Here is a 14,534-nt window from a genome sequence, read left to right as displayed (position 1 = left end):
CACAGTAGTGCTTATGAAAGACTTCAAAAACTGTCACACTCTTCTGAAATGCAATCCCTCTTTGAAGGTAACTTACTGTATGTATTAGGGACCTGCCCAACACAATCTCCTGGATAAAGTTTACTAACAAGTAGACGCTGAAAACGGAGCAACAGGTCCAGAGAAGCAGATCTCTCTTTGCTAAAATGCTCATGGTCCATGCAGGAAGAAATGCGACGAGCAACATCTTTCAGTTTGGCTATCGTCTGTGATGCGATGTTCCTGATTGGTACACAAGTGTTGTAAAGTACTTAAGAGTTGATAGCAAAGACAGACCACGGAAATCTAGGTTAAGCTTTTGCTGGAATTTCTCACCAACATACAAGAAACTCGCATAATTCACTTCTTTTTTGTAAGATGGCGTCCCTTTGTTTGCACTATAGTACCCAAAAACTCAAGCTTTTTTTGTGCATGTATTTAAAATACATCAATATTTGTCATTACGCACTACAAAAACATGTCTGCACTGACACAATCTAGTTCAGAAGAGTCTCAGTACTGATCAAATTACATGGCTACCATCACACTTAATGAAGAAGTACTCTACTATATGTTAAATACTCAGCATCCTAAAGGTCACGTATTCAACAATTCTTTCACAACGTCAAGAATTTAGAACTCTGATTTCCTCCTCATCTAAAGCCCCAGCTGGACTCCTTGATGCAAAACGTTCAATTCTAAACCCATCCATGCAGATCTTCCTACTCTTAAGAGCGAAGTGGTCTGTCTTTCTAAAAATCAGGTCATTCATTACAGTAATGTATTTCTTTCCTACATAGAATGGCACAGGTACATACAAGCTAGGAGGATGTTCAATACCTTGAATTCTCTGGAGCTAAACTTCTAGCAGAAGACTGAATTCATTTGCTCACTAGTCATCCTTAAGTTGGTTAGCTTATAAAATGTCTCTCTAAACAGATCTCCTGCACAAAAATAAAATAAATTTGAAGAAATTACCTTAGTAACTGCTGAATTAACTGAACTAATGGTAAACTTTGCTTTCCTGCAGATTCATAGATTCCAGTATTAATAAGGTCTTTGTCCAATGGAGTTCTACTCCTATGAAGCGTAGATGCATTTGCTTCTTGTTCATCAATTTCTTTTTCCTTTTGTGCCTCTTTTTTTGCTTCTATATCCTAAAAATGTAAAACAAGTTTAAGAAAATGCAAACAAAATGCAGCTGTGATTATGAAATATTTTACTAAGGTAAAGTAAGTATTCATGAAAATAAGATAAAATTACTTCCACCTATGCCAGAAATGAAACAAGACACTCCTACCAGACAAATGTGTACTTTGTTTTCCATATGGATGAGGCAGGATGGGGTTTTTTTTTTTGTTGTTGTTTTGTTTTTTTGTTTGTTTGTTTGGTTTTTTTTAATGATCATAACACAAAAAGAAAAAGCAGAGGGGGAAAACAAGGCCAGACAAAGTCAGAATTCTGCTTACACCAAACCAAGTTAACAATTTATTTCTATTCCATGAATGTTTTGACATGACAGCACCTGCTGCACGGTTTAAAAATGAAGGCATGTTTACTCTCTATTTATAAATGTAACAAATCCAGTTCACTGCCGAACCTGGGTTAGATCTGCTACTGAAATATAGACATACAGAACTCTGTGGAGACTAATTTATCCAAGTTTCAATGAATCAAAATTACCCTAAGCAGTGCTCTATGCCACCTCTTAGATCACTTTCAGCTTGTACCTAAAGCTAGCTCAGGCATCTCTGATCTACACTATAATGTACACGTGTCCAAGTAGAAGTGGTTAAGAATTAAAAGGTCTTGCATGTCTTTAAATGTAAAAAAAAAAAAACAACAACAGCAAAGAAAAACCTAATGCTAGTACTAATTACTAATACTAATGCATAAAGCAAAACTTAATGCATGTATTTCCTCTATATCAAAACCCTCATCATTTACCAACACTGGAGAGGAACCAAAAAGAAAATACATTAGGATATATTAGCACACTTTCACAGATATACATAAATACAGCCATTTAAAGCAGTCTGTAGAAAGGATGTCCCACCACTGACAGCATATTTGAGAAGGCAATACAAGCAAAATATTTCTTTCATCTACTGTATAACTAGCCATGGTCTGTTGAACACTTGAGCCAGTTACTCTGAGCCTACAGAAATTTGAAATGTTGCAAAGAATTCACTCATCTTGAATTCTTAAGTAATACCGGTGATGTTTCTGCTGGAAAAATATGGTTGGAATCAAAAAAGCAAAGAATTCAAGAAATCCAAAGAAAGTTCTAAAGCACTTAGTGAAATTATGCCTCTTTCACAAAGCTTTATGAAAATATTTGTTACAGTTGCTGAAATCATCACTCTAGGCAACAATAAGAAACACTCTTCTAAAAAGGAGAACATGATTCACACCTTCATGCAAACACTGGCTCACATTTCAAGTTTCAGGTCAAGAGAGGATAATTCCACTCAATATATCTTCTTACTCTATTTATACATAACTGCCAAGCTGTTGAAGCATACCTGAATTTCTGCAGTAATGGCAGCATTTAGTGCAGACTCTAAGCCTCCATCAGCCATCAAGCTGCCCACCAAGAGGTCGATCATAAACCTACGGCCTGGACTTACATTCATTTCATTCCCTGAAACTAAGCACAGAAAAACATTATTAATGACCTAGAAAGGCAAGCTCCAAAGGGGTTTTCATCTTAAGACCAACCTGCACTGGGTAAGAGCGCCGAGAGAGCCCGAGCTCGCTCTTCTGCTGTTGGCAGTAACACGGACCATCCACTCTGCAGCACTGCTTGAGCGGCGGATTGCACAGTGTTAAGAACACCAGCATTGCTTGCTAGTGTTACCACTGTCTGCTTAAGGCTGTTGAGCAGTATACCGCCCAAACCTAAGCCAAGACATTCTGGATCCACCTGGTGACTAATGGCAGCATGAAGCTGAAAAAAGAGAAAAAAGAAAGAAAAATCGGGGCAGATTTTAACAAAAAAGAGACATGGAATTGAAAAAACAAGTCAGTCCTAGAGCAAGTGAGTAAACTACTGACCTAGATATAATACATTTCATCTGCAAATCTGTAAAATTTCATGGGGAAATGCTGGCTTGCACAAACTTGTAATAAATTTGAACGAATACCCAGAGGCTATGAACTATACCCCTGAAATTCTGAATCCTAATAACCTAAAGAGTAATGTAAGCATTTTCTCCATTGCTACATTACACTAGAAAAAATAGCACATCTTCAGCAAGTGCAGGCATCTTCTGAAGAGGACACACGCTTTTGGAATTGCTATTTAAAAATAACAGAAATGCTCAAAGTCCCAAAGAGCATACAAAGCCTAAGCCATTTACATTTTATTTTTTATAGTTAGTATTTAATGAGATCCAAATGCTGTGAAGAGAAGAAAAGCCTTCTGGGGAAAGGAAGGTGATAGAGATATTTCTGATCTGTAAAATAAGGAAAGTGACAGTTAAAATAACCATTAACTGCAAAATTTCAGGGAGTAGAAAGTGATATTGCATTTATTTCATTTTCTAAGCAATAAAAACATTTTAAAGCACATTAAATCTGCTGTATTTGTCCATTAAATTTACTGTAATATTTATTTCGCTGAATGCTCAATGTGTAAGAAACTGAAGGTACCTGAAGCCTTAGAAGGTTTAATGTTGCCACAGCCATGCACTCCTTTTCCTGAGGAGGAGGCCAGTCAGAAGAGCCATCCATTCCCTCTGTCACTTGCCTCAGTAAAAGATCTAACTGCTCAAATGTCATGGGGCAAACATCCACCACAAAAGGAACCCGCAAGCCTATTGACCATTCTGAACACGATGACCAAGCAAAACTCTACAAGTTGAAAACATAAGCAAAATTCAACTGTTATTTCCTCAAAAATAAGAACATTGATTAAAGATAGATGATAGTTTCACACTCCTGCTTTTGGACAGTAACAGAAGATGAAGAAGGTAAATTAGCACGCCTGATGAAGAGAACCCTCTGCTTGCATCACTATATATACACACAAACCCTTACTAATCCCATTATTATCACACTTTCCAAAGTGCTGTTATGGCAATCCAAATATCTCACTATCTTTGCTGAAGTAAACATTCCGCTACACAGGTTTTCAACTGCGATATGGGGATGGAGTTGAAGAATATCACCATTTCTCAGAATATCCAGAGGGAAAGCTAGTCATCTCTTTTTGGTGAAGCAATTGCATGTGATTTGTTTTTGTTTTGTTTTGTTTTTTTTAACCAAGCTTTCATCTATTCGGAATAAAAAATAAGAGGAGTCATGCAAGCACTGAAAGAGAGACTGGAACTAGCATACAAAAATAGTCCCAGAGAGAGACAAAGACAAATCACAATTAACCAATCAAAAATAAAACTTACCTGAGCAGGCCCACAAGCGATTCCAACAATATGCTTTGTGTCTAATCCTGGGAGAGCTGCAGGCTCTGGTTTAGTGATCCGTAAAGTGTCAAAGTGTTGACACTGATCATTGCTCCCCCAGCTATGTACTTCACTATCTTCAGTCAGTGCTAAACAATGCGTAGATCCAGCTGCCACATCTATCACTTTTTTTCCTGAAAAGTAAGTCAAATATTGAAAATATAACTTAGACTACAATCATTAACAGAAAAATATCAGAGGTAAGGAGAATTGTGCTAATTACAGCTATATTTCAGTGTCAACATATTATGGATGCCAGTAGTAGTGTACTGGAAAAGTACAGCAAAAGAAAAAAAAAAATCAATGAAATACTTCAAGTTTCTTAAGAAACAAATGAAGTGTGGAAGTCCATAAGTTCAAAAAAATTGCTTCTATCTTTTACCCCTTCTACACTAGCTAGGATACTTCTTCAGGAAAGGTTTATTAGCAGACCTCCCCATCTATACGCTGAGACTGCAAAGTTGTATTGTATGTATTAGTTTCAATTAGACCACACATTGCATATGAACAACAGTTTTAGGAAAGATAGTGCAATTAAAGAGGTTTCTTTCACATCTTCTCCTACAGAGCTACAGGTTTCTATCAAATTCAAGAAATAACTCTCCCTGTTACAAACCAGTGAAAAATACTTGCGTAATAATACAAAAAAATACGCTTCTTATACAAGAATTTTTCTGTGAATCTTAACAAAAGAAAAACATTAAGACAAGTATAATATAAAGACAAGCAGCATTTAAAGTGGTCCTAACATAGCGGCTCTGAGTCTATTGAAATTAAAGGCATAAAAGGCAGAAGAGATGGGAAATAAGCACCATTATCTTTTTCAGTGCCCCTAGCCCAGCATCAAGTATGACAGCAGAGTATATGGTACAGTCATTCTTATAGTTTAGATCATTAGTGTCCACTCAAAGGTTCCATCAACAACAAAACACCTTCCACATCTGATAATTACCTTTCAAGCCTTCCAGTAGTTTGGGATATCGAACATGTTCTTCTGTTCCATGCCCAAGTCTCTGATTGTCACCTTTTCCCCAGGTGTAAACCTGGCCATCTTTGGTTAAAGCAATAGAAAACTGACTTCCACAGCGTACTTTCACTATGTCCAGGTCTTGGAGCTTTTCTATCAACTTGGGAGTCTTGCAGCCATCACTGCCTCCTCTTCCTAGTTTTCCATAATCGCCATCACCCCAGGACCATACCTGGCCTTTAAAACAAGAGAAAGAAAATCAGAAATATCGCACTGCTTTTTCACTTTAAAGAATTATCTGCTCTAACAACCAAGTTCTTAAAAACCTGAGATTCTATAATTAGCACAATTTTTAAATTATACTTTAGGAGTTTCAGTTATGAATTCATGTCTAATAGTTCATGAAAATAAGAAGGATGAGAAAGATCTGAACAGAGATTCTTGATCTGAAGTTCTCGTGTTGACAAAACTAGGCGTTACTCACTTCAAGTTCATCAATATGCAAAAAGTCCTTCTGAAAAGCATATGCAGTAGAGAATTTGTTGCAAATCAACTCACTACATTTAATAAGAACTTGTAAAATATTCTTGTCCCACAGTGAATAGCCAAATTGCCCGTGAAAGCTGCTTTCTTAATGCTCAGCTCTTGTCATTCAACCATTTCACAAAATGAAATGAACAGCGCCATTGTCAACTATCACTATCTTTTGAAACACACTACTGAATCCAAGCCTTGAGTAGGAAATCCAGAAATTGTTAAGTCATTCTGCATTTGCATAAAATCACATTTCAAGACCAGTAAACCTATGCATTTGTGAAAAGAAAGCTTCGTTTTACACTCTAGAGCATTTACCTTCCTTCCTTGTATGAGTTAGTCTGTAAGGTGCTCTAAAAATCAATGGAAGCATGCAAGAAGGGAATCAATTTAAAAAAAAAAAAAAATCAAATTTGCGTTTTCACCTCCTGGACAAAAAAAATCTCAGCTTTTAAATTGTGCATATCACCACAACCAGTTATATTTTAATAGAACTATTAGCTTCCAAGAGTTATTTCCTTTCTGAAGTATGACTTCACATACTGAAATTCAGATTCTGAATCTGCTTCAAACTAGGCATACAGTTCTAGGATGCTGGGAAATTTGATTCCAGTAGAACCTCCCTTTGGCACTTCCCATGGTTTAACGTAGACAATGCAATCAAAAAAATCTTGCTGTTGCGACAACATGACTTATTTAATTGGACAACGTATAAAATGTAGCTATATATATACATATATGTAATAGATAAACAAAATATTTAGTATATAAAATGCATATGAATGTATATAAAATGTATATAAAACAAATATAAATATACATTTGCATATTCTAAATGAATACATTGAATATATACATGTGCATATAAATTTGCACAGATTATATGTAAAATAGATAAATGCACGTATATGCATCTCCCCAAAAAGAATTTCAGCTTTAAATTTTCAAAGAATTTGAAATATAGTGTGTTTACTTATAGAATGAAGTAAAGCATATTTAGAAAGAAAGGAAAAGTTAAGCTTAAGTTTTTCTGTTTTGCTACTAACCATTTTCAGTAACTGCAAGAGTCTGAGCATCTCCACTTCCACACGATACATCAATAACTTTGAGTCCTTTCAGCCCTGTGACCAGCATTGGGATGGTCTGGTCTTCACTGGAACCTTCAAAACAAAATAGTTCTCTGATAAGTAAAACCAAGAAGGTTTGGTGGGTTCTTCTGTTTGCTTCTGTTTTGTTGGTTTTGAATGCTTTGTTATTTGAGGGGATGAGGAGATGGGAGGGAGTTACTTGTTTTCAGATTCAAAAATCATGACTGAGCTCCCATATGGTTTCTTAGCTATCCAATACGGATTTAACCTACAAGATAGTTTTTACTTCACAAGGAAGGGAACGGACAACAATGCAGATTTTTCTTCCCCATCCAGAATTCAGAGATTTAGCAGTTTTGATACAATTCTTTTCATACTGTAAAAAACCACACAGGCTTCTCAAATCAGTCATAGGTAGGCTGGACAAAAGATTGTTTAAGAGAAGCACTAACAACTTGACAAACAACTGATTTTAACATACCATGACCAAGCCTGCCATAGTTTCCTCGTCCCCATGTATACAGCTCTCCTTCAGCAGTAATGGCTGCACTGTAAGTGCTTCCACAGGCTATATGAACAACATGTTTCCCAGCTTGCTTTCCAGATAAAGCAGATATCAATTTTGGTTCTTCCAGAGGGCTATTGAAAGAGAAAAGACATATTTCACAAACAGTAATCTGACGAGTAAAGGTGGGCCATATTTGTTAGAAAATAACTGATGCAATTCTACCTACAAATCTTATCAGCAGTCTGAGGTACCAAAATAGAGTTATAAGCCAAAAATAAAGTTCAGATCGTTCAACAGCATACAAACCATTGAAGGGGATGTCTGACAACTACAATATTTATTTTCAATTACATTAATGAAGTGTTTTTCAAAAAATAATTTAGCCTACCATAAAATTATTACCTTTAAATGCTATTTCTAAGCAGATAATTTTATGACAGTTCTAATCCTAGCGTAGTGATTCAATGCTTTCCAGGGCATTCAACACTGGGGGAAGATATAACCACTAAAATATATCACTGTGTACTCTTACAGAATACTCCTTTTCAAAGACAGCTCCTACACAAGAAGAGGACAGTAATGTTACTGTTCTATGTACGGGGACAGAAGAGGAATGATGTATGTTACATGACTGCATTAGTAAAGATGAACGTACTCTGACATCTGAATCAATGTTCCTAGACAAAAAAATGCACTGTGGATTTATAAAACCATGAATAAAAGGCCTAATAATAGTATATTCGGTACTACACCCTCTATTTACAAGTACTTCAGAAAGTAGCACAAACACAGAACTAAGAATATTAGAAGAAGAGAAAATATGCAGAAAGAATTTAATACCACGTCTGCAAGTGAAATGCTTAACATAAATGTGAAATATTTAGCATATTATCAAACCAGATCACAAGAACAAAATTGGACTAACAGTTATATTTTATCTTGTTTTGTATAGTAGCAAAGTCTTTGAGGCTACAAATCACAATCTGCTCATCTAATGGGACTGTATGAAGTATGTACCTAAGGTGTTACATGTTTTGTCATTATGGCAAGTGATTCTTGATAAGCAAATTGCTATAATGACAAAGCATGTAACACCTTACGTACATAGGAATAGTCAGTTACTACACCAAAATTAATAGCTAATTTGCTTGCTGAAATGGTCACAACTATACAACTGGAAGAGCATCTGAAACAGGGTTATGAACAGTGTCTCCTACTTGCCTGATTTGTCAGATAATGACTGAAAGAGTACACACATCCTTTAATAAATCATGATCAGAGAGCATTACACCTTTCACTCATGGACTCATTGTAGAGTGCTATATTTCAGTGATACTTCTTGTGGGCACTTGTATACATAACCAGTTTACACTGTGAATTCAGACCACTGGCAAAAAAAAAAAGGTGATTATTTATTACATACACTGTATCACCATGGCCTAGTCTTCCACCATCTCCACAACCCCAAGAGAAAACTTCACCATTTGCTGACAAAGCAAGATAGTGATGCCCATCAGAATGTGCTGCAATCTTCACAATATTTCTGGAAGCTAGACTCTGCACCAGCTGTGGTCCCTGTGAGGCAAACAAAAGTAATTAACTTATAACAATTTCTTATGCACTCCAGGGAACATTTTTCCCAAGGCTCTATCAAACCCATCAAATCTAACAAATCAATCTAAGCTTAAGGAAAAAAAGGGTCAAATTACTATTTAAATCTGATAAAAACTATGCTCTGAAGTTATTTTATTCCCATGCTTACAAAGTCTTAACTATATGTGAAATCTTAGAGGCAATCTTAGTGACAAATATTTTTGTTTGAGAAACTGAAGTTTGAGAATGGTGTTATGCCACTGAACTAAAATACATTTAATATCTGCCTATTTCTATAGCTGTTTCCAAGGCCAGCATATCAGTGAAAGCAATTATCACTGTACTCTAATCCTCTGGAAATTAGATACATTTAATTAAACCAATGGAAGAGATCAACGCCACTATTTCTGAAAATTCAAAAACAGCAACAAAAGCTCACAAAAAACAGCAAGCCTTCACCTACTCTTCCAAGACACTTAAGCTGCAGACCTATGGTATGAAACAATGCCTAAGAGAACATGTTTTTGAAAACAGACAAGATAAAACTCACCAGTGTATCACTGTTGTATGCTTGTGTATAAACTCGCCCATTTCTAGATAATATTAGAAAACGTTTCTCTGCACAGGCAATCTGCACAACACCAAGATTGGCAAGTCCTTCACACTGAATTGGACCGCTCACGTTAGCATAGTATTTCCAACCTATTAAACCCCAAGCAATGACCTCCTGTAAAGAACCCTGGAAAATAAGAAATTCTGTAAGCATTCATTTTGAAACATGCAACTTAATTAAAAAGCATGTAGACAATTATTATTATTATTAATGTTTACTATAGCAGTCAATGAACCTTAACTGTAACAGGGTATCAGAAATAGACTTGTATGCATCTTATTCAGTTTAACCTGTAACAGAATATGCTATAAATATCTGAATCAAGTGTGCAGAGATTATCAACATGGGAAACTTAACATTAACTGGGGTTCGAGGTAGTTGAATTTGTTGGTTTTTTTCTGTTGGTTTGTCAAACACCCAACATATACTAAGTCTGGTCTTGAGAATTTTCTCTGACAAACAATGGGAACAGCTGAGAACACAGCTGAATTAGCCCTGGTGTTGTGATAAGAAAGAATGGTTCCCAAACCACAGAATTACATTCTTAGGCTGACTCAGAGAGTTATGAATGCCATTAAAGATATCAAAACAAATTTAGGCAACTGAAAGTTACCTTGTGAAAATTAGAAAGCAAAGTTGGACAATCGTTAGAGTTACTAACTTTGAAACTGAAAACTAGTTACAATCTTAGGAAATACATTAAATTTGATGCTGCAAACAGTTACCTTATGAGATGTAGGAGAGCTACACTGTGGAGGCATACATGGAGTGGCAAGGCGATCCAAGTGGGCCATGATCACAACAGCTGTTTGTCTCAGATCAATTGCTAGTTCATTGTCCTGGGGTAAAGTCAGATACCTAAGAAAACTTTCATTTGGACTCAGAGGATAGGTCAGCAGCTAAAAAAGAAAAAAGAGCAGTCAGAAGAATATTTGAGTATTTCCATGCTGCTACACATACAGACAAAGAACATACTTTAGTATTTGTACAAGATAAACTGATTCAACTCTGCACATACTCTTTCTTGAAGGGAAATCTCAAACGCACATGCTGAGAAAATATAGTGATAACTGTGGTGATAATTGAATAAAACAGGAAGTTGATAAAATGCAGTAAATAGTTTTATTACACTTACAATCTCAATAATATCCACTGAAAGTTGTAGTTTAATTAGCTTTGAACAAAATAAAACCAAACAAAAACAATCCAAATATGCAGAAAAGACAACAGGCCTTGTCTGTTATTACATATTACAAAAGCATTAGCTCTAGAACACAATGTTTACCTGTAATTGTACTATGGAGTTCTTTCACCTATCTCAAGAAATGCAGAAGTATAAAGAAAACCAAACACTAGTGAATGGATACATATATATGCATGCACATATTCACACACACACACACGTCACCTGGAAAATACTACTGCTAAAGTAAATCCAAATTTTGTTTGGATAGTTTTGTTTGTAGTTAATTTAGTCAAACAAACTTTGTCCCTTACACATAAACCAAGGGTAAGTACCTGAATCTCTTCCTCAGAATTGGGCATGTCTTTATTACACACTATACTCTGAAATCTTTGTAACAAAGGTAGAAGGGGTGCACTTGTTCCCTGTGCAGATCGCTCATTATCAGTTTCCCTTGTTCCATTATCCCAAAGCTGAAGCAACAACATAACTGCAGACAACATTTGGCTGAAAGAGAAAGTAAGTTTACATCTTTCATTAGTAAACATTTCTCAGGAAACCATTTTAGGTTAACAAGTTACTTTTTAGATTTTTAGTTTAGTAATACCAGAAGCCACACCTTTCCACTTGAAAGAGAGATCAAAATATCAAAAATGGATTTTGCAATCTAGCTAACTTTACTGCATTACAGAAAATGTTCGTGTGCTTTGAGTCACAATTACAAAAACCAAAGAAAACTGAAGACAGGCACTGCTCAAGGCATTCCATTAACAATGATGGCTAAAAAAATCAGTGCTCACACTACTCACCTTAGCGTACCCCTCTGCACTGCCAGTTCTAGCAATATAGCAAGCGCCAAGTGCTGGTCTTGCAATGGAATGTTCCCTGGTCCTTTGGTACTGGGAGCTCCATGCACATCTCTGTTTAAAAATCAAAACGATATACGTTAGCTAAGAAAGAACTAGAAACAATAGATATTTCTTAAACAAAAGCATCTACCACACATCAAAAACCACTAAACCTACAAAATAATTTAAAATCATTAATGAAAATATATGTGGAAAGTGTTAGCTTTTCTTCTTAAGGAAACTTTTTGGAGTGACGCTAGAATTTAAATTGCCCCAGGCTTCACCATCTATTCTTCAGCATTCTTAAATATACTAAGAACATGAAAAACACACTTTTCATAGGTGAAACACAAATATTCCTTATGATATTTACTATAAAGATGTAGTTGCAGTATTCGAAAGAAAATTCTTTGTAACGATTGTAATAGAGTACATTTAAGAGTCATCTTATAATAGGTAAAAGTAGGGGAGTGCTCCAAGTCTAAAGGGAGTATCTTCATTTCCCTCTCTATGCATATAAGTCTGCATTATATTACTATACTGGAAAGGCACAATTAAGTGTACACATATACTGTATTACCAAAAGCTTTCTTTTTATGGATTCAGCTTACATTAATGATATAATATCTTTAGGGTAGGTCTATACAGAGCAATTCAGAATAGCCATGATTTTTCTTAAAAAGTTAAAAGAATTAAATCATGCTTAAAGAGCATCATTTCAACAATCTATGTACAATTTACACACTTGGTGTAAAATTAGAAAACCTATCTTCTTATTTTTCCATAAAATATTCTGCTTAAACCATCATTTGGTAGGAGATGCAAGTTTGCCATTAAACACATACTTCAGCAACACTCAAAAAAATAAACTTACCCAGTCACAACAGACCTTAGGAATTTAGTAGCTCTTTCCACCACTTCCAACCATACAGAAGATACTGTCCCTTCATCAAAAAGGGATGCCTCTGGAAGAGCTCGTAGTGCATCAAGTGATTCCTGTAACAGTTCACTGCACAGGTCTGCATCTTCACCTAAGGATCACAAGAATACTAGCTACAACTTCGTAGAAGGTATAGAAATTTTTAATACAGAATTTTGTGGGGAGATTTTCTTGGTCCCACATTACAAGTTACTTAATAATATGTATATACCCGCTCTCAATTTTCACACAAACATTTTGACTGCAAGACTTCTGAAAAACAACCTGCTTCCCAGAAAGTGCATTCAGAAAGGTGACAAGTCTTAAAAAAGCCTGTCCCACTGTGCACCTGCTGAGGTATTCAGAAAAAGAACTAGCCTAGACAAAGATCCAAACTGTTACAATCTGAACAAACAGCACAGACTGAGACAAACAGGTAAGTCAATGTGACAATTCTCATGCGACAAACTTCTGAGTGCCAGCCTTTGAAACATGACACAGATGTTGACAAGTACACAAACTAAATACAGTTTTCACACTACTGCTCCAAAATTCTTTTCTAAACTACTACTATCCTGCAGTTATACTGCGATCTATCTTGTCTGAAGAATAAATCTAAACTTTCTGAAACCTGGCATTAATAACATTCTTCTCATGAAAACTGAATTTGAATTGCTAAGTCTGAAAGTAACCCAGCACAATACAGCAGCCATAATGGCTTGGGTGGCGATCCGCTCAGGTGTCTCTGATCAACAGTACTGCTGGTTTTATAACACCTTATAAACATTAAACACCATTACGGAAGTCTTAACATACGTAAGTGTTTGTACAGAGCCATACAGTTAATACAGACACATGATTCAGTGAATCACCTGTCTTCTAATCAAAAATACATACAATGTGCTACAGGGTAGACCTACCTGACCTCCATGCTCTACGCAGGAACGCAAATGCAAATGAAAGTGCTGCTCGGGATCCAACTCGTGCAAGTCCTTCAACACCTTTGCCTACAGGTCGTGGGCTAAGGGAATAAAAATACATATGCATTGTGTCTATACAGATCATTTAACAACCACATATATTAGTAATAATTAAACAATCTACATACTTGCCAATTTTATAATTTATCTATATACACGCATATATAATTATACAGTTTTTATAAATAATTGGAATTGCCACTTGAGAATTAAGATGATCAACATCAAAATGTCAGCAATCAAAATTTAACCTCATCTGTTCCTGTTTTATCTTAGGAAGACAATCCTTTTATTTTTATCTCACATGACAATGAAAGTGAACTGCTCAGAACTTCTTCCAAGAGAGAGAAATTTTAAACTGGCATTTTTAGCAGTCTGGTAACTTAAATACACCAGTGTTCTTTTTAATCAGAACTGAAAAAAAATTCTTCAGAGAACAGACTATTCAGTGAAAGACATCACTGTCAGAACAGTATCATAATAACTAGCCTACAATGCTACTTACTGTCTCCTTCAATTTTTGAAACTAGAGATAAGCTAACAAAAATTTCCTTGCTTGAATTGATTGTTCAGTCAGACAGCACTCTAATTCAACAATTGACGAGCTTCTTTAATGCCTTACTTGACAGAATTTTTCTATTTTTAGGTCAAAAAACTATCTTGGCATGGAAGGCAACCAGACAATTTATTATTCAGTTGGTTCTCTGGAAACATTTTCATGTAAAATGTCTGAAAATGAATGAAATGAAACAACATTTCTTCTTCAAGCTAAGGAAAACTATGTTCAATTTTAACGTATTTGCATTTTTAAAATTGTTAT

General features: G+C 35.6%; 1 protein-coding gene across 5 annotated transcripts in view; it reads right to left on the bottom strand.

Annotated features, from left to right (window-relative positions):
- Positions 1 to 14,534, bottom strand: part of HERC2 (HECT and RLD domain containing E3 ubiquitin protein ligase 2) — a 105,263-nt gene that overhangs the window by 63,285 nt on the left and 27,444 nt on the right. For 3 of the 5 annotated variants that reach the window (NM_001252376.3, XM_015277713.4, XM_040699084.2), the window contains exons 6-21: positions 13,655 to 13,755; positions 12,690 to 12,846; positions 11,777 to 11,887; positions 11,303 to 11,474; positions 10,510 to 10,683; positions 9,722 to 9,910; positions 9,002 to 9,153; positions 7,552 to 7,709; positions 7,029 to 7,142; positions 5,434 to 5,685; positions 4,422 to 4,615; positions 3,673 to 3,873; positions 2,740 to 2,968; positions 2,544 to 2,668; positions 997 to 1,175; positions 77 to 261 (exon numbers count right to left, since the gene is read on the bottom strand). In NM_001252376.3, the coding sequence (NP_001239305.2) occupies positions 77 to 261; positions 997 to 1,175; positions 2,544 to 2,668; positions 2,740 to 2,968; positions 3,673 to 3,873; positions 4,422 to 4,615; positions 5,434 to 5,685; positions 7,029 to 7,142; positions 7,552 to 7,709; positions 9,002 to 9,153; positions 9,722 to 9,910; positions 10,510 to 10,683; positions 11,303 to 11,474; positions 11,777 to 11,887; positions 12,690 to 12,846; positions 13,655 to 13,755 (2,693 nt within the window). The remainder of the gene's footprint in view (positions 1 to 76; positions 262 to 996; positions 1,176 to 2,543; positions 2,669 to 2,739; positions 2,969 to 3,672; positions 3,874 to 4,421; positions 4,616 to 5,433; positions 5,686 to 7,028; positions 7,143 to 7,551; positions 7,710 to 9,001; positions 9,154 to 9,721; positions 9,911 to 10,509; positions 10,684 to 11,302; positions 11,475 to 11,776; positions 11,888 to 12,689; positions 12,847 to 13,654; positions 13,756 to 14,534) is intronic. The other 2 variants (XM_015277712.4, XM_040699090.2) reach the window with 1 other exon arrangement.

The sequence above is a fragment of the Gallus gallus genome, chromosome 1 (genome assembly GCF_016699485.2).
Source record: "Gallus gallus isolate bGalGal1 chromosome 1, bGalGal1.mat.broiler.GRCg7b, whole genome shotgun sequence".
Classification (NCBI taxonomy): Eukaryota; Metazoa; Chordata; class Aves; order Galliformes; family Phasianidae; genus Gallus; species Gallus gallus.
Note: the sequence above shows the minus strand (reverse complement) of the source record. Positions and strands in the feature narration are given on the sequence as shown.